Source organism: Myxocyprinus asiaticus, chromosome 24, assembly GCF_019703515.2.
Source record: "Myxocyprinus asiaticus isolate MX2 ecotype Aquarium Trade chromosome 24, UBuf_Myxa_2, whole genome shotgun sequence".
In the NCBI taxonomy this organism is placed as follows: domain Eukaryota; kingdom Metazoa; phylum Chordata; class Actinopteri; order Cypriniformes; family Catostomidae; genus Myxocyprinus; species Myxocyprinus asiaticus.
The window spans coordinates 18,917,653-18,938,709 of NC_059367.1; the positions used below are offsets into that span (position 1 = coordinate 18,917,653).

General features: G+C 38.5%; 2 protein-coding genes across 7 annotated transcripts in view; one reads left to right on the forward strand and one right to left on the reverse strand.

Moving 5' to 3' along the window:
* LOC127415141 (nucleolar protein 4-like) overlaps positions 1-7,093 on the reverse strand; it is an 88,913-nt gene extending 81,820 nt beyond the window's left edge. Inside the window, exon 1 of the mRNA XM_051653725.1 lies at positions 6,500-7,093. Within this exon, the coding sequence (XP_051509685.1) occupies positions 6,500-6,841 (342 nt within the window). The 5' untranslated portion in view covers positions 6,842-7,093. The remainder of the gene's footprint in view (positions 1-6,499) is intronic.
* Positions 7,094-12,649: 5,556 nt separating this feature from the next.
* The window catches only part of dnmt3ba (DNA (cytosine-5-)-methyltransferase 3 beta, duplicate a), a 103,553-nt gene continuing 95,145 nt past the window's right edge, over positions 12,650-21,057 (forward strand). For 4 of the 6 annotated variants that reach the window (XM_051654142.1, XM_051654143.1, XM_051654147.1 and 1 more), the window contains exon 1: positions 12,650-12,703. In XM_051654142.1, coding sequence (XP_051510102.1) covers positions 12,689-12,703 — 15 coding nt within the window. In that variant the 5' untranslated portion in view covers positions 12,650-12,688. The remainder of the gene's footprint in view (positions 12,704-21,057) is intronic. The other 2 variants (XM_051654146.1, XM_051654149.1) reach the window with 2 other exon arrangements.

A 21,057-nucleotide genomic window follows, 5' to 3' on the forward strand; every position in this document is an offset into this window, starting at 1 on the left:
GCTAGCTAGCATAAATCGACCTCCCTGATGAAAAAGGTGCGTAGAAAACAAATGTACTATACTAGTTAAACCATCATCATAAAATCACGAAGAGACACCAAACATACACTTTTTTATTATTATTCAGTTTTATTAACCCCACCACAGTGACAAACTGACAATCGTGAATCGCCACGTACTAAAGCCATTTTACCATCATGGTTAAGCATGGTTAGCTAACCATGTCGAGGAATCCAGCACGAAAACGGTTTGTAATTGTGCCGTGCCGAACCGTGCTCAAGTGGAAATGCTACTGGAACCATTCTTCACGGTGCTCAGAAACGTTTGGCCTGATGGTGGAAAAGTGGCTTTTGTGTCCATGTTGGTTTCGTAATTTTTTTTAAAACATTCATAGCATTTTCTAAAAATAAAAAAAAGAGATGAATTTAGAAATGTCATGTGGCGCATCCATCATGTAAAAGGTATTCAAATACTTTACTTGTACCTTGAATGCATGAGATTATACACAGTTAATTTATTTTTATAATTTGTTTTACAAATATCATGAATTTTTGAGTCAAGCAGTTTTCTCAGGGTTACTCCATATGACCTGAACTTATGGACAAAGTTTTTTTATTTTTTATATTAAGACAAAATTAAACAAAATTGTTTCACTGCTTATTTCTTAAAGAAATAATAATCAAATACTATTCTGCACTACTTATGCCAACATTTTTTTAAATAATCTTTAATTTTAATAAGACTTTTATATTTTTTACTGTCTCTAGATGGTAACACATTTTTTACTTTAAGCCCCAGAAAAAAATATCAAAATGACTTCAGTATTAACTAAGTAACTGAAAACATGTTCATCATAGAAGAGGTGTATTCAAGTAATTTTTCTTTTTCTTTTTTTTTGAATTGCATTTTAAATGTATTTTTTAAATAACTTTATAGATTAGAACAAAAAAGGGGTGTCACGTCACTGACCCAATTAAAAACCAAACAAACTCAATTTTGTATGTCTTTCATTTAAAAAAATGCCACATGCAATGACATTCTTACATTTTTAAGTGTGGCTTAAGTCTCCAAATAATTTTTGGGGCCGCTATACACACAAACATACAAAGTCACTTCAACTAACACACCTGTAATGACCAAGGATTTTAATGTACACTCACTGAGCACTTTATTAGGAACACAATGGTCCTAATAAAGAGCCTGACATGGTCTTCTGCTGTTGTAGCCCATTTGCCTCAAGGTTCGACGTATTGTGCATTCTGAGATGCTATTCTGCTCACAATTGTACAGAGTGGTTATCCGAGTTATCGTAGCCTTTCTGTCAGCTCAAACCAGTCTGGCCATTCTCTGTTGACCTCTCTCATCAACATGGCATTTCCGTCCGCAGAACTGCTGCTCACTGGATGTTTTTGGCACCATTCTAAGTAAACTCGAGAGACTGTTGTGTGTTAAAATACCAGGAGATCAGCAGTTACAGAAATACTTAAACCAACCAGTCTGGTACCCACAATCATGCCACGGTCGAAATCACTGAGATCAATTTTTTTTCCCCACTCTGATGGTTGATGTGAACATTAACTGAAGCTTCTGACCCATATATGCATGATTGTTTGCATTGCACTGCTGCCACACGATTGGCTGATTAGATAATCGCATGAGTACAGGTGTTCCTAATAAAGTGCTCAGTGAATGTACAAAGCTGCAAATAGACCATCTCCAGTCATTATAAAATGGGTGAATTTAGGTAAACTGGGATGCATTTTGAGCTTCTGGCCCAATTTGCCTGTATTCACCCTACCAGTTGTATTTCAAAAATGTGACTGCTACATGATGACGAGTACATGTACAATGCTAAGTGGAACCACAGAGATGTTGTGCCACATGTCTTTGCATCTTATTACTGTAAAAAGGTTCCCTGGTTCCCTCTGTTCCTCTTAATTTTCTACTCTGTTCTGTTTGTTCTTCTTTCTGTGTTGTCTAATTTGCGTACATTGAGCAGGTTGGGGAGGATCCCCTGGCCTACTGTTTCAGCTCTTAATGAGATAACGCAGATGTGAACATCATTCTCTTGCTCAGTGTGTGTGTTGGATGGTTGCACTTCCTTGTTCTTTGGCACTTTGCAACATGATGATTGGTGAGGCACACTGCAGGGTGGGTATTAGAGGAAGTAACCTTAGCAGCTAGGTTTGGATTCATCGCCCTTTGTGTGAAAGTTGTCATGTTCCATATTTCAGTTACTGCACATTTTGAGGGCATAGTGTAAAAAGTTAAGAATTATGAAGAAACGTGTTAACAAACTACACTTTAACATTTACTAATAAGTAAAGTGTAATGTACAGTCAGCTGGTGTAACTTTGTTGCTGTTGCTGGCAATGACAAAGATGATGACGATGAAGTGAAGAACCCAAGTGCAATTTTATTAACAAAAGTGAAATCCAAAAACCATAACTACAAATGTGAAACATAAACATGACTAGACTTGAACTTGACTTGACACAAACTAGGGTGACCATACGTCCTCTTTTTCGGACCTTAAAAAAGCGTCCAGCCGGGATTTCTAAATTTGCAAAAATGTCCGGGATTCGGCTTTAGTTGCATTATGATGTGCATCTGGTCTAATACTTCATTGTGTGTGCACGCATATTTGCATTACTTTAACCCCTGCCTTCTCGCACACCAATTGGTCAATTATAAGAGGCTTGCAGCGACTACTGGTCAAATTCCTGCCTGTCAATCTCTCTGCGAACGTGCAAAGCGCTGTTGTGTTTGGCATCAAACAGTTGCTTGACAGTAGCAGCAAATGACAGCTGAGTGGAAACAATGCCCAAACGATTAATAATAAAATTATTTAATTTTAATACATGGACATTCAAATGGAAATTTTTATTTATTTATATATATTTATGTTATGCTAACAGAGTGTCTTTTTCACTGTATTAAAGTTTGAATTCATAGTAACACTGCTTTGAACCCTATTATTCCACCCCAACCCGGTGAAAACAAAAAGGTGTCCTCTTTTTGGAAAACCAGAACATGGTCACCCTACATAGACACGACACGACACGACACGACACGACACGACACGACACGACAACATTACCAAACAGAATACCTGACCTAGGACAATGGAAAACATGAGGGCTTAAATACATCGACAAGGGGTAAAACAATGACGAGGGAACCAATGAACAGACAGAACTGATAACAAGATAACAAGACAAAAACCTAATGAAAACAAGACACAATAACATGGAGGGAAACAGGAATCACATGACTAGGGAACACATGACATGAAACAGGAACTAGATTTTCAAAATAAAAGACATGAAAAACATGAACCAACACATCAAACATTACAGCTGGTCACTATCCCACTTATTACAGTGCTACTTTTGAGTAAATTAAACAAATAAACAACATTAAATATAGATTTTTGGTTAAATTATGAGACCGCTGAGAGATACAAATGACTACCACATCTATGAAGGAAATCTTTAATGTAAGATTTCAAGGAAAATAGTCAGTTATACAGTTTAGTAAAAATATCTGGCCACAGAATGCTGTGATTGACTAAAATCAAGTATTCCAGCGAGCCTTTTAATATATATGATCTAGTGGCCATAGATCACATAACCTCTTCCATTTGATAGAACTGGTCATCTGTGTGACTGACAGATCGTTTGTGAGATGTTGTGTACTTGTCATGCAGTGACAGGAGGCTGTATTAGGATGCACAGAGGGACACAATGACTGATGAAGGGTAAAACAAACACTAGGGAGCTGTTAAAAAAATTATAGTAAACGCCAGTGCAAACAGACCTCAGATCAGCCACAGATACATACATGTCCTCGGAGAAAGAGAAAGAAAGTGGTGGGTGGAGAAATGCATATGTGTGTGTTTGGGTGAGGGGCGTAGTCTTCAACAGGTTATTCATATATGTAATCATGAACTTCACTTTCACATCCAACTTGCACATTCATTCCATTTCAGGAGAAATTTGTGGACCGAGGACCTGTAATTGCCATAGGTTTAATGTATGTCCTCTGGGTAGTTAAACCCACACATCTGTGTGGAGGGTTAACGGTTGCAGGAGACGTTACTATGTTCAGAGTTCTGCCTCATTTGTTCTTAACACAGTCTTATAAATTAAAAGCATGCTGGGAGCTGCCTGTTAGGAGCTGTCAAAGGGTTGCATAGCAATTATCTGCTTACGAGGATTAATCAACGCTAATTTAGCTTTGGTTATCTTCCAAAAAAAATAAAAAATGATATGTATTGAATTACATTTTTTTTCTTCTTTGTTTTGCCTAACTTGATGGCTCCTGTCAGTATGATTGCTAATCCTTGTTGTGTCTTTAACCCTCCTATTGCATTCGGGTAATTTTTGACCCAGGAGAAATACCACATTGTTTTAATACAGGAACCAAACTTTGTGTCAAAATACACTATACATTTTTTCATATTTTTTTAACAAAATTGTTTAAGAGATATAACCATATTAAAAAAATTTTTTACATCTTTGCATTTGCTGATCAATTTTGACTTTGTATACTTGAGCTGTATGCTACAGTTGTTTGGATAAAGTTTAGTTGAAAAAGAATAAGTTGGTTTCATAACTTTTGAACACCATGTTGTATTGAGCAGTTACGAGTCATAGGAAATTCATTCAAATTACTAATAATTCTCACATTGGATGTTAATATTAATTGTATATTATTCTATATTTAGATAAAATTTCACAGAAATGTTGATAAAAAAGATGTATTCACATGTATCACACTAGTTTGTTGTGGTTAATATATTTTGAAATGTCAAATAATTTCTACATTTTTCACATGGTCAAAAGTGACCCACGAATGCAAAAGGTATATGCAGATTCTGAACGCAATAGGAGGGTTAAGTATATAGTTAAACAATACAGGCGAGTCACATGAATAATGAACAGGTGAAAACTCATTAAAATACTGTCTTGTTACCATTGTTCCTAATTTGTTGCTTATTTTTTTCAGACCAAGGTGTGCCAGTCTCTGGGGTGAAAGTCCCCTTGGCTGGCAGACAAAGGTCTGCTGGTGGGACCCCTTGAGGGCACTACTCAAAATGGTGTATGTTTGTGACACTCTGAATATGCACCAGTGGTAGGGGAGGACCTCCTAGTGTTCAGGAAAACAGTCACTATATATCCCAGCCATTGCATTGCATTAAATATGGTCAATTTTCTCTGATTTAATTAAAATGTCCATATTGCTTCTGAACCCCTTGTGTTCAAAATGGTCGTGACAAATTATTCATCTCCAGTTTTAATTAAAACTATTATTGGCCAGACTGGACCTTTGAAAGGTTTGTGACAAAACGCTTTGAACAATTTAAATAGTATCATCACTGCTCATCCTGAGGGGCCCTTTTTTGTGCAATGGTGGGACGTCAAACTGATTCCGAATGAAATCCTAAACGACGCTCATCTTGCTCTGGTTGTGTTTCTAATGATGGATTCCGTCACAGTCCTGGGATGTGTGAAGAAGAAAAAATCATTCTAGAGCAGAACAGGTAGGTTACCAGAGCAACGGGTGCCAGTCGTCCGCTCCGCCCTCATCCGGTGCAGAACAATGCAAGTGCTCTCCCTCTCCAAATGAAATAAACGTACAGTATGAGGCATGTTTGGCAAATTGTTGACGATTTCATACTATACTGGCTATTAGTACGTTTCCATTTTTCTTAAATGTTCAACGTTTGTGATATACCGCTCTAATTGTTATCGCAGAGCACGAGAGAGGATGGTGCGCGAGACCCTCAAGTGGTCCACGAGCGCAGCTGATAAGTCCCTCAAACACTCATTCACCACAACATAAATATTCACTAGAACTGTTTATATCAACGTGACTGTTTAACGTTCACTATATCGTCATCCCCTCAGGCAAACTCCCCCTTTGAGCGCGCGCCCCTCTACACCCCGGCATCCCCAACAATTGGGTACACAACCTCACCGTACGCGCGCTCCCGACTACAACCGTCCAGTGTTTCGTGACTCAAACCAAAGTGAACAGAAACGGCGCTGCGGAACGCGCTGTCTCAGTCAACATTATTATGATTTAATGGGATGGAAACGGGCCACGTTGTGATATTCTGTGCCATCCCGTCAGCAGGACAACGTCATGTTTATTCGTCAGGCGGCGAGATACCGTTACTACACCGCCGCTATTACTGCGAAGGACCGGCGTTGCTATGGCAGCCAGCTCTTAAAGTAAGACTGTTCTGCCCGGTTGGGGTGAGGGATGCAACACTCGGTCAACCCTCGGTGACAGAGAGGTGTAAGATTGAAAAGTTGCGCACAGCAATGTGGTTTGAGATTGAATCAAACGAGCGCTGTCCTAAAACACGTTAAGGGTTACAATATTAGTAGTACCACATCGATAGTTTAAGTCTCACAATCACAGACAGACACAATTCACTCAAAGGTTTCACAGTTAAAATACAACTTTCAGCTGAAAAAAAGCACTTTACCGTAGATTTGACAGGGACGTACAGGACGGGCTTCCCCGATGACTCTTTCTTATTGTGCTCGCCCAAGATGTTGCTGCCGACCTGGAACCCTTTGGACTTCACCCAAAATTTAAATTTGGCGTTGATGTGGCTATTATCGACATAGACACCGTCGGACTCCTCGTTTTGAAGCAGGGTCTGCATAATTTTGTTGTATTTTCGACGGGTGACGGTCTTTGTTTTACCCGTGTCTCCGTAAGTCCGGAGACACCAGTCCTGAAATTCGCTGAACATCTCTGCCTCCAACACGACGGGACTTCGGCTCCTTTTTGTTAAATCCGCGCATGGTTTCTTAGTTGCCATTCCTTCCTCTTTGTGAGCCGTGTCCTGTTCGAAATAATAAAATGCAACTACAAAGCCTCTAACTGAAAATTATAGTAGACTCCCCCTCCTCTTCCTGTCCCGCTACGAGGATGATGGCTTCGACGCTGGTGTTGGATGTCCACCACCTCTAAACAAGCCGAAAAAAGTCGTATTTGTGCCGGTTTCTGGCAGCCGCACACCTGTTTGCAGTGACGCCTCGCCTACTGTCCCAAACCGCAACGGCAAATGTCACTTGCACACATCATCCGCTGAGGAACTGAGAGAGGGGGCCGTCCTACTAAGCGGGTATCTCCCACCTGTGCGTAAACGGTCTTCTGCTCGAGGACCATGCAGTGTGGTGAGAAAAACTCCGAGGGCCGAATCCGTGAATTAAAAAAGACAGAAAAGGATTCGAGTCCAGGTACGCATAAAACAAGCTGCGCGTGGTGGACTTTAACGGCTCAATTTTCAAACGGCCGGCCCGCGAAAGCGTTCTAACACGGGATACAGCACGAGCCTGTTGATGTCAAAAGGCGCATGAAAAAAACATGATTCAGTTTGTTTACTTATTCTGAGATTTGCACACACACACACACAAAAAACCTCTTAGGGTTACAAAAGACTGCCTGCGCAACCGTCGTCACGCGGTAGGACTGTCCCACTCTTTCCACCTGTTTGAATCGGACCTGCGCGTGCACTGCTGTCACGAGCAGCGCACCGCCACGCTAGAGACCGTCTCAAATTGACATTTCTCGTTTGTAATTCTCGAAATGTAATAGCTACTGGTAGTTTTTAAGGCAAAAATGTCTTAAGTGAAAGAAAAACACCCGTAACGAAGTAGTATTTTTCTTTCTATCTCATTCCTTTTTTTTTTTTTTTTTTTTTCAGGAAGTAGACTGTGCAGCGCGTGGACGCAGTGGGTACAAAGCGGGTGGGCAGAATGGTGTCGCAATAAAGAGGAAAACAAAATTTTCCGATTCAGACACAGCTAAGGGCAAAGGACCTACTCCATATTTTTTATTAATCCAAATTAGTGAAAATAAATATATTAAATAAAAAAGCATTGATGCATGGTTAAACTGTTTTGTAATTTGAAGGCAACAATAGCTATGCTTTTCACCCTCATATTTACGGAAATGGCTCTAAAAATCTACTTTCCATAAAAATAAATAAATAAATAAATAAAAAACCCCGGAACTGAACAGTGTCTAGTTTTGTGGTATTTTTAATGGCAGAGACTGCTTTCGTTTCAAGCTTAAAATTTGACCATAACACACCAAAAAGTTTAAATAAAACTCATAAGACCCACAAAATATATCTTTATCATTAAATAAAACCCACTAAATCTTTAAAGCCACTAAAATCCTCATTTATACTCATGCACCTGATTTAGGTTGATTATAAAAGATTAATTTGGCATGCGTTAATGTAAAGGAAAGCAACGAAAAAGATGACAAGGCAGCACAAAACAAACTACCCTTTCTTTCTACCATTTACAAAGGATTCCCATCTTGTACTGTAAGCTGAAAGCAGTTTAAAATGACTGATTGATTGATTGATTTGTCCAAATGAAGAAGGTTTAGGTAACCTAATTTGTGAATTGTTCATGATTCCTAATGAGCTGAGGGCACTTGGGTCAAAGTATCATTTTGGTTAACTCACAGCACCTGGCAGTACTTTGCACAAATGTGAATATTAGATGTGTTGATATCTGTGATCTTTTCCATGTGGTGCATTTTGTGGGACACCCACAAATATTGAATAGCAAGTTTGTATATTGCTAGGCAGACAGTTTAATCGTAAGTAGCTTACGTCTAAGATAGGGTCCTCTACCAGAATCTACACATTTCGATTTGTGTTCTTATACTGGAAGTACGTAATTCTTAATCATATTATGTTGTCCCTTACTATGTTTGTGCCATATACATGCATGTGGTCAAGTTTTGTGTCCTCTAATGTCAGGTTCTGTGTGTGTATACACTGTGACAGTGTGTTAATATTTTGTCATATGTGCAATGGCATGTGTACACGACTGGACCGCGTGTGTTCATATGTGAGTGCTGGTATGCGAGCATGCTCTCTTTCTGTGTGCAGTCAGTAGTGTGAGTGCTCCGGGGCTGTGTCGAGGACCATGCTGGGACTGCTGGTGATGTCGGCTGCTGTTGCTATGACAGCAGCTCAGCTCCAGCAGCTGAAGAAGCAGAACAGGCCGCCTGTATCTGCCCCATCCAGACTGCATTGCCTCACTCCACTTACACAGCTCCAGAATCTTCTCTGAGTCATTGAACCTATATAGAGTTCTAAAATCTTTTCCTGGACCTGAAAACACTTCAGCATTTCAGAATGCTTTGAGATCTGGAATTCTTTCAAATGTTTGAAATTCTCAGGTGTAATGGATTACGCTGATGGTAATGTGTCCCTTTGTTGTCCTTTGAATCTTAAAGGGACATCCCGCCTTGTATATATATATAATTTTCCTCAGCAGCTAGTATGAAATTGACAGTTGAGTGGCAATAAAATGTTTGACTGACAGCACTAAATCTTCCCTCTTGATTGGCACCACCCTGCATGTGCTAGATGTGCACCCCTTAAATTAGCAAAGATTTTAACAAACCAATTAACATCACAAGGCAAGGCTATACTGTATTTAGATTAAATTGATTTTTGGGTAAGATGTATTTGAATAAATTCTACTTTTTTATTACGTAACCTCAATGAGAGTATTTTCATTATATTACTTTAAAAAAAAAAAGCTCTCTCTCTCTCTTTCTCTCATTTTTCATTGAGATAAGTAATGAAGGAATCCATGTAATGGGATAAACAATGTTGAAATAGCAATGTGTGGGCATATATTGAACTAATTACTTGTGTCTAAGTGTCTTTCAACACTAACTTAGAATTTTTATCAAATAGACACTACTATAACTATATCAAGCTAATTATGAACAAGACAGCTAAGTTAAAAGTAAGATAATGACCCTCAAAATCAAGCACACTTTTCCAAAAATATTCTGAATAATAAGCTATATTTTCACAGCATTTCTGGGCTGTATGTAATCTTTTGTATTATAAATGTAATATGATAATGGTGGTAGCCAATGTTAATTAATTTAAATAATTTTTTTAATGTCTTTATTTATTTATTTATTTAAATTCAGAGACATTTTTGTAGAAATATAACATCCACAGAAGGAGAATATATAGAGAATATACATTGTGTAACTGAGTGGCAAACTATATGTAAAAATTGCATGGACAAGAGACAACAAAGATTTTCAGTCTTTAAAAATACATCTCAATCCCATTATCATGATTTACATTTTTTCTTATGCTATGAGTCACACCCTTTGAAAACACAGTTGTTCCAGCTATCCTGTGGTAAAGGTACCATATGGATTTATTAAAAGGATAGTTCACACAAAAATGAAAATCATTTACTCACGTTCATGCAATCCCAGATGTTTATGAGTTTCTTTCTTCTGCAGAACACAAATAAAGATTTTATAGAAGAATATCTCAGCTCTGAAGGTCCTTACAATGCAAGTGAATGGTGACCAGACCTTTCAAGCTCCTGGGGTGGCATGAACGTGAGTAAATGGTGAGAGAATTTTCATTTTTGGGTGAACTATCCCTTTTAGAATGCTAAATATTGACAGGATGTTCCTTTACAAAATCTTTATTACCTTTGAGTTTAAATTTGAGGTCAGTCCCTTTCTTGCCAAACAATTCTCTTGTTTTAGAAAAATAAAATAAAATAAAATAATGGAACATAGTACACAGAAAAATGATAATAGTTTAACTTGATGCTCATTAAATATTTATTATACATTTTGTATAGGCCTACATATTATGTGTTTTGAACAATAATTGTTCACTTAGTTGAAATGGTTTTGGTATTTCTTTTAAAATAAAAAGAAATTGCACATACAATCTGGATTACATAAAGTTCTGGTTCTGGCTCTGTACTATACAGGTTAATGTCTTCAATAGGCCTGTGCTCTCAAGGTAAGGGCATTTCATCATTTTTACTAAACTCTGGACAGAGACATTTGATTGCTAGGTGTGAGCCATGATTAGTCTGTTTTGGGCCTAAGCGTTATTTCTGATTTAGCAGATTAGCTCCCATGTTTTCATCTCTAAAAGGCTGGGAGGCTCCGTACAGAGCTTACCCTAATATTTCTACATCATGCCCTCTGGTTATGATTATACATACTGACACTGAAAGGGAAAACGTTTATTTTGTCCTTGTGTGTGTGTTTCTATGAGTTTAAGTTTCCGTGTCTTTCTCTTTCTGTGTTTCTCTCTTGCTTCTGGCCACACACACACACAGTGTGCAGTCTTTGGCATAAGTGTGCCAGGTTTCTGTTAGAGCAACAAAGGGTGTATTTCCCTGCCATTCAGAGCATGTGTTTGCAGAAGTGAATGGGAGAGAGGGGATTACTGTGACAGTGTAGCGGAGGCTGCCGTTTTGTACCGTATGTATGTGTGTGTGTGCAATCCAATGCTTATACAGTATTTGCCGGCTCAGGGTGGGTGTGACTAAAGCTGCGCATTAGCTTAGAACTTTGCTTGGGAAAAAAACAGACACCCTTTCTCTTTTAATCTCTCCCCCCTTTGCTTGCCTCTCATCCCTTCATTTCCTCTCTCTTAAAACATCTTTCTTTTCCTCTGCTTTCTCCCCCCATCCTTCTCTTTTTCTGTCTCGTTCTTTCTACAGCATCCTTCTACATTTGTCCAAAGTATCTAGTTCTGTCTGTCAATACAGAATTCTATAGTAAATACCATAACCAGTTATAAAAACAGCAAAAAATAAGTTGCCATTGACGGGAGAACATGACTCCTGGTGTGTTTGTCTGTAAGTACCATACAGGCATGTGTGTGTTTTTGAACACATACACATTTATGTATTCTCACACTGGTGCAATTGTAATGTCTGTAATGATGACGGTATGTGTGCAGCACACTTATCTTCTGTTCCAATTAAGATCTTTTGACTCTCTTGACCTTTGCCCCTTTGATTGGTTCTGGAACACCCTGTGGCCCGAATTACATCAGGATCAGCTGGTGGGATGAAAGGGAGGAGGGATGGAGATGTGTGTGCATGTGTGTGTGTATTTGTGTAAGGGGGTTTATCATTTCACATTGTTAATAAGCTACTTGCTTCATAATTAACCCCCCCTTAATACTCACCCTTCCCCCATCACAGGAGGACAATGATGGACCTTCAGTAATCATCTCCATAACACTGTCATTTAGAAGTGGAGGAGGGAGGGAGGCCACGCAGGGAGAAGCATTCTCTCCCCCTTTCAGGTCCCTTAGAAGGTCACATGACTCATCTCAGTGCTATGGTGGCAAGTCTTGCACTCTAACTGTGGTGATTAGTGTCAAGCAGTAGATGTTGCCTCATCCTGGTACTAATGTGCTTTACGGGATGTACCCTGACTTTGTATGTACAATAAGCGTGTTTTTAAATGGAGGAAAAGTTTATAAGGGGAAGTCTTAAAGACTTTAACTTACACTCCTTTCTCTGTTCATCATATCTGGTGTGCCATCTGGTGCTCTCATAAATATTTTTCTTATCAATCTAGGGGGAACTAAAAGCATAGTAGAAAAGATTAAAAGGGAATGTATAGGCAGTGCTGAATCAGTTGAAGTTGGAATGCTGACGATGAATATTAAAGGGGCATTCAGTAGTTCTCTAGCTAGCGTTAGCACGGCTCTTCTTCGTGCATTTTAAGTACCGATGTTACAGTGGTGTTAGATGCTATACTGCAATCTTTCGACATGGATCAGCATGACCGTCTCTGCTGCCCCCATCAGCTTTGGAATATCATTTGCATCTGGAAAATGTCGGAGTTTGAGGTAATTTCTAAAGTTATTTATTACTCCTATAATTTGTTTTATTTCCAAGCAACAAACATCATGGTTTACACAAAATCCACAACAATCGCTTTACCAAGCTACTTTGCACTAAATGAATGAAGATGTAGATGCCTTACCGTTACTGATGTTTACTCTAGTTTTTTGCCTTTGCCAGTCTTTCTGTCTTCTTGCTTGAAGCAAGTTGCTTCAGACCTTTTTTTACTTCTTCGGCAGTACAGCTACTTGATCTCCCATTGTCTCTGCTGCTAAAGCACGATAAATAAGTATGTTCCATTGTGTTCTGTCACCATGACACATACCTTGTGTGTGTAAGCATACTTGGCAATAGAGCTCAGTCTGATTCTTTTTGCTCTTCGCATTACCAAACAATAATGTTCTAAGCATAACCAAGAGTATCTACACAGGTGGCAACCAATGAGCACAAGGATTCTCTTCTTCGACATTTAGTGAAACACTGTGGATCATGTGATTTCAACATGGCAAAACACATTGAAGGGGTTGACCCACACCATGTAGAATAAAACACTTTTTATAGAAAACTATGAGAACAGTCTTCATCTCATGTGAGTGTACACCATTCGGATCAAACTTCTCAAAAACACAATTCATTTGTTAATGTGTAAAACTTTTTAAATTGGCTCCAAACTATGAATGCACCTTTAATATTTTTACTCTGTTGATGACTGATGAGAAGTTGACCGATGGTCTATTCACTGCTGACACCTTAAGTTTGTCCATGGAACTGAACTCCTGAATTGCCAAGACACAATGCAGTACGTTTTTGTCTCAAAACGATGGTGTAAGGAATGTAAGAAATGTTTTCTTTCTAAACGAAAGTTCAAGTATGGTGAACTCTTACCTATTTTATTGTTGCAGAAAAGAGTGTAGACAATATATTTGATCATTTTGAATATAATTTGAATTATGGGGACACTAGAAATGTCCTCATAAACCACATTTATAGCATAATAACCTTGTAATTACCAGTTTGTAACCTAAAAAAATTTATTCGTAAACCACCCAAACCCGCCCACACACACACTACACAGATAAAAAGCAAAAAACCCATAGACAAATTACACTGTGCAACAATTTATTTATTTATTTTTTCTGGGTAGTAAGTGTTATTTCCTAATCATTTATGCCTCAAAAGTATAGAAAATGGCTGTTATTCCCCACAAACTTTGCTTTTGTGACCAGGACAGTGATATTTTGAAATTTACCTATTTCCAATGAGAAAACAGGCAAATTTATGTCTTTTCGTTCACATAAATTCAACATATGAATCCAAATTAACATGTATTTATACTAAAGTAATATTCAAATCCGTGCTGGTCCATAATGGTAACAAGTACCCGTCTCTTCCTCTGGTTCACTCGGTGCACCTCAAAGAGTATTACAACAGCATCAAGACCTTGCTGGACGCCTTGAAGTATGATGAGTATGGCTGGGAGGTCATAGGAGACTTCAAAATGGTGGCATTCCTGATGGGTCTCCAAGGTGGTTTTACCATGTTTCCCTGCTATCTTTGCCATTGGGACAGCAGGGACCGGCTGGCCACAGCGGACCGAGTTCTCTGTTGGGAGGAACAACATCAAGTGGGAGCCACTGGTAGACCCCCAGAAGGTGCTGATGCCACCACTGCACATCAAATTGGGCATTATGAAACAATTTGTCAGAGCTCTAGATAAAGAGTCGGCAGCCTTCAAGTACCTTCAAGACTTCTTCCCTAAGCTGTCTGAGGCAAAGGTCAAAGCCGGTGTCTTCGTCGGACCACAGATATAGAAGAATTTTGGATTCATATGTTGTTTTTTCTGACTTTCTGTGAAAGACACAAATTTGCCCATTTTCTCATTGGAAATAGGCAAATTTCAAAATATCACTGGCCTGGTCACAAAAGAAAAGTTTGTGGGGAATAATAGCCATTTTCTATCATTTTGAGGCATAAACAATTAAGAAATAACACTTACTACCCATGAACAAAAATTGTGTTACATAGTGTTATGTGACCCTTTTAATTTAAAATGAAATACTGTAGTCATGTGAAGGTGACAAAAATTGACATCCGGAACCATTAATAACTCAACACTTTTCAAATTATATCAATATGTTCAGAACCCAATTAAAAAAAAAAAAAAACTTAAATTAAAATTAATTTACATATATATATATATATATATATATATATATATATATATATATATATATATATATATATATATATATATATATATATTTAAATCAAGAATTACATTTAAAAAAGTTACAACGGTATGTGATGCCAATTATTTAACTAAAACTATTATATTAAGAATTTAATTTAGAATTTTTATACAAACAGCCATGTACATAGCAATGAAACAGTTTAGTTATATATATATATATATATATATATATATATATATATATATATATATATATATATATATTAATTTAATTTGATCTGCATCGTTATTTTCCATCCAAACAGAAAAAGAAAGAAAATAAAGAAGAGGCTTCATTGATCAAAATGATTGATTCTGAAGCAAGCCTCTCATCACACATTTCTTTGACCAATTTTTAGGATTTAGTCAATAACTGATCCAGATGTTGTTTAATAATTTCAGTGTAATTTACTCACACCACATTCAGTGGTTTCTCACGTCGTGTTTGACAGCGAGAAAACAACAGTAGAAGGTAGGAAAGCGCAGCAACATTAGTTATGGTTAGTAAGAGGAGCCCAAGTATAGGCTGGACATGACGGAGGGTCACTTAACAAATTTAACAAGCTTTTCTCTCTAAATGTAAAGCGATTTAACACCCATTCCCAACGGCTACTTTTTGCATAACCTTGACAGAAAAGATACTCGAAAATGAACTGATATTTATGTTACCTGGCCATCTGTAACTCTCTGTAGAGGTCTGCGCGGAACTTTTTTCCCCCCCACCCCGCTCCAGGAAGTTTCTATCCCGTATCCAGACGCTCCCACTGAATTTTACTCCATGTTCACCCGCTCTCTGTCCGCAGTGATTTTCTTCCCGACCGTTCCCGTTCCCACAACCCCGCATTTGTTTTCCACACAGGGTAAAATCCATACAAATAGACAACAAGTGTACACAATAACGTTATATTTTTCTGTTATTGCTATTATCAGATGACGCGTGACTTGGTGCCTATGTGACTTGCCTGAGATTGGTTTCTCAACACTTAAACTGACCATTTTCCAGTCCCAGTTTCACATCCTTTGATGACACATTGTATCCACGCTTTGCTCTGCCATTATTGTAAAGCGCCGTTGACTATAGCATGCTCTAAATATTAGAAAAAGTTTGCCTGTGTTGTGTGCACATTTTTACGTTGGATTTTCTGTTTATTGTTTATTATCAAAAATAAATAAATTGTGAAATTATATATATATATATATATATACACAGGTGCATCTCAATAAATTAGAATGTTGTGGAAAAGTTCATTTATTTCAGTAATTCAACTCAAATTGTGAAACTCGTGTATTAAATAAATTCAGTGCACACAGACTGAAGTAGTTTAAGTCTTTGGTTCTTTTAATTGTGATGATTTTGGCTCAAATTTAACAAAAACCCAGCAATTCACTCTCTCAAAAAATTAGAATATGGTGACATGCCAATCAGCTAATCAACTCAAAACACCTGCAAAGGTTTCCTGAGCCTTCAAAATGGTCTCTCAGTTTGGTTCACTAGGCTACACAATCATGGGGAAGACTGCTGATCTGACAGTTGTCCAGAAGACAATCACTGACACCCTTCAAAAGGAGGGTAAGCCACAATCATTCATTGCCAAAGAAGCTGGCTGTTCACAAAATGCTGTATCCAAGCATGTTAACAGAAAGTTGAGTGGAAGGAAAAAGTGTGGAAGAAAAAGATGCACAACCAACCGAGAGAACCGCAGCCTTATGATTGTCAAGCAAAATCGATACAAGAATTTGGGTGAACTTCACAAGGAATGGACTGAGGCTGGAGTCAAGGCATCAAGAGCCACCACACACAGACATGTCAAGGAATTTGGCTACAGTTGTCGTATTCCTCTTGTTAAGCCACTCCTGAACCACAGACAACGTCAGAGGCGTCTTACCTGGGCTAAGGAGAAGAAGAACTGGACTGTTGCCCAGTGTTCCAAAGTCCTCTTTTCAGATAAGAGCAAGTTTTGTATTTCATTTGGAAACCAAGGTCCTAGAGTCTGGAGGAAAGGTGGAGAAGCTCATAGCCCAAGTTGCTTGAAGTCCAGTGTTAAGTTTCCACAGTCTGTGATGATTTGGTGTGGAATGTCATCTGCTGGTGTTGGTCCATTGTGTTTTTTGAAAACCAAAGTCACTGCACCTGTTTACCAAGAAATTTGGGAGCACTTCATGCTTCCTTCTGCTGACCAGCTTTTTAAAGATGCTGATTTCATTTTCCAGCAGGATTTGGCACCTGCCCACACTGCCAAAAGCACCAAAAGTTGGTTAAATGACCATGGTGTTGGTGTGCTTGACTGGCCAGCAAACTCACCAGACCTGAACCCCATAGAAAATCTATGGGGTATTGTCAAGAGGAAAATGAGAAACAAGAGACCAAAAAATGCAGATGAGCTGAAGGCCACTGTCAAAGAAACCTGGGCTTCCATCTCAGCAGTGCCACAAACTGATCACCTCCATGCCACCCCGAATTGAGGCAGTAATTAAAGCAATAGGAGCCCCTACCAAGTATTGAGTACATATAAAGTAAATGAACATACTTTCCAGAAGGCCAACAATTCACTAAAAATGTTTTCTTTATTGGTCTTATGATGTATTCTAATTTTTTGAGATAGTGAATTGGTGGGTTTTTGTTAAATGTGAGCCAAAATCATCACAATTAAAAGAACCAAAGACTTAAACTACTTCAGTCTGTGTGCATTGAATTTATTTAATACACGAGTTTCACAATTTTAGTTGAATTACTGAAATAAATGAACTTTTCCATGACATTCTAATTTATTGAGATGCACCTGTATATATATATACATATATATATATATCAGTCCTGGAGGCGGAGGACAAATCAGTTGCCTCCGCGTCTGAGAACGTCAACCCGTGCATCTTATCACATGTGGCTTGTTGAGCATAGCGCGTGTGGAGGCTTCACGCCATCCACCGCAGCATCCGCACTCAACTCACCACACCACCCCTCCGAGAGCACCACGAGGAGGTTACCCCATGTGATGGTTACCCCATGTGACTCTACCCTTCCTAGCAACCGGGCCAATTTGGTTGCTTATGAGACCTGGCTGGAGTCACTCAGCATGCCCTGGAATTCGAGCTAGCGAACTCCAGGAGGTGGTAGCCAGCGAATTGTACCACTGAGCTACCCAGGCCCCCACGGGCATTGATTTCTTCATTTCAATTTACTGTTTTTCATTTTCCACCTTGTTTTTTCTGTTCTGTGCCCAGGCCAGAACATATTCCCCCTCTGACTATTTTTGTCATGTGACAGTCAGAGCAACGTCAGTAGGCAGAGGGTGAGCGGCAGCTATGACAGTACCTCTTGATAAAATAAAATAAAACAATAGAAATGCATATTTGAACCCATTTAAAATGCTATTTTTTTATTTATTTAAGTTAAATAAAATAAAATAAAAGTTTATTTAAATAAAATACATCCTTTCATTATTGTTTAAAATTGTGCTTTTGGTTATTTGTAAGATATTATGGAGATTTAAAAAGTATGATTTTGGGGCAGTGGGGAGTGTCAGGACAGGAGAGCTAAGTATGAAGGTCAGTCAGTAGCAAAACTCGACAGATTGCATATTTGAATTTGAGAACTTGTACAATAAATATTTGTACTAAATATTTGTATAAGTTGAAACTTACACAGCACTGATGTGAAAACTTGTAAAATAAAAATTTGAAGCTGAATGTTGCAATCTGCACTCACAGACAATAATTCAAAGATTGTGTTTTGAATTCTTAATTGCAGACAAGTAATCACAAATGTGTAATATGACATTCACATAAATACAACTACAGGCACAAACTTGTATTACACATTAACTTTTGTACTTTAATTCATTTTCGCAGTACAACCACAAATCGGCACTTATAACCTCTCAAATCTGGCACTATAACTTTAAATCGTCACGCTTTGCAACTACTTTTGCGAAAAACCTGTAGCAAAATTTCTAGGTTACGTACGTAACCTCGGTTCCCTGAGATGAGGGAACAAGACATTGCGTCACTAAGCTGATGCATAAGGGGAGTGTCCTTCTATAGGACCTAGCTGAAACCTCTCTACAATAATGGCAATTCTAATATTGGCTATGGTGTTTGAGCCCCGCCCTTTTAGGCGCAAAGCTGTCCACTATAAAAGCGGGCACACAGACACCATTCCTCATAATTTTCTGACTGAGGGACAAAGAGCCCATTGCTCACACCTCAAAGAACTCTGAGTCTTGTAATGCGGCCAGCTTACGCAATGTCTCGTTCTGCTCGTCTCAGGGAACCAAGGTTTCGTACGTAACCGAGACTTTCCCTTATGACTCAGTAAACTTGACATTACATCACTAAGCTGATGCATATGGGGAACAGAGTTCTATCACGCTGCACTACACGACATAACCTTCCAGAGAGGAAACATGACGTCGGGACAGCGACCAACATGAGTATGCCACAAGTGAATGACCCTCATCCAATATATACACTGGCCAAAAGTTTGTAATAATGTACAGATTTTGATGTTTTGGAAGGAAATTGGTACTTTAATTCACCAAAGTGGCATTCATCTGATCACAAAGTGTAGTCAGGACATTACTGATGTAAAAAACAGTACCATCACTATTTGAAAAAAGTAATTTTTGATCAAATTTAGACAGGCCCCATTTCCAGCAGCCATCACTCCAACACCTTATCCTTAAGTAATCATGTTGCTAATTTTGGTACTAGAAAATCACTTGCCATTATATCAAACACAGTTGAAAGCTATTTGGTTCGTTAAATGAAGCTTAACATTGTCTTTGTGTTTGTTTTGAGTTGCCACATTATGCAATAGACTGGCATGTCTTAAGGTCAATATTAGGTCAAAAATGGCAAAAAAGAAACAGCTTTCTCTAGAAACTCATCAGTCAATCATTGTTTTGAGGAATGAAAGCTATACAATGCCTTAAATTGCCAAAAAACTGAAGATTTCATACAGAGGTTTACACTACAGTCTTCAAAGACAAAGGACAACTGGCTCTAACAAGGACAGAAAGAGAAGTGGAAGGCCAGATGTACAACTAAACAAGAGGATAAGTACATCAGAGTCTCTAATTTGAGAAATAGATGTCTCACATGTCCTCAGCTGACAGCTTCATTAAATTCTACATGCTCAACCCCAGTTTCATGTACAACAGTAAAGAGAAGACTCAGGGGTGCAGGCCTTATGGGAAATATTTCAAAGAAAAAGCCACATTTGAAACAGAAAATCACAAAGTAAATGTTAGAGTGGGCAAACAAACAGACATTAGACAACAGATAATTGGAAAAGAGTGTTATGGATCTTAATCCCATTGAGCTTTTGTTGGATCAGTTAGACTGTAAGGTGCGTGAGAAATGCCCGAAAAGACAGCCATATCTATGGCAAGTGCTACAGGAAGCGTGGGGTGAAATGTCACCTGAGTATCTGGACAAACTGACAGCTAGAATGCCAAGGATCTGCAAAGCTGTCATTGCTGCACGTGGAGGATGTTTTGATGAGAACTCTTTTAAGTAGTTTAAGAAGTTCTGAACTTTTTTCTCAAATTATAATAGTAATTTTTTACGTTATTAATGTCCTGACTATACATTGTGATCAATTGAATGCTACTTTGGTGAATAAAAGTACCAATTACTTTCTATAAGAGCAAAATCTGTACATTATTCCAAATTTTGGCCACCAATGTGTATGAACTATGGTCATATAGTATGGATTAACCCCTTCGCGAACCCAGTCGGAAAGGAAATGTATTTATAATGAAGTGCCTGTAACTTTGGGAACATTAAGGTTCGAATGTTTATATTTGGCCAATAAAATAGCAAGCACTCTAGACAGAGAGGACTTGTTTTGAGAGAGACGTTATGTCTAGGTTGTAAAACCTTGCGAATGTGTTTTGAGAAGACCAACCTGCTGCAAAACATATGTCTTGTAAGGACACACTGTTTGTCCGTGCCCATGAAGAGGCCATGCCTCTAGTTGAGTGTACTTTAACACCAATTGGGAAATTCGCTCCCTGCAACTTGTAAGCCAGGGTGACCGTATCAACAATCCAGTGAGAAAGTCTTTGCTTGGAGACGGACATTCCTTTCGTGCATCCTCCATAGCACACAAACAGTTGGTCAGACAGT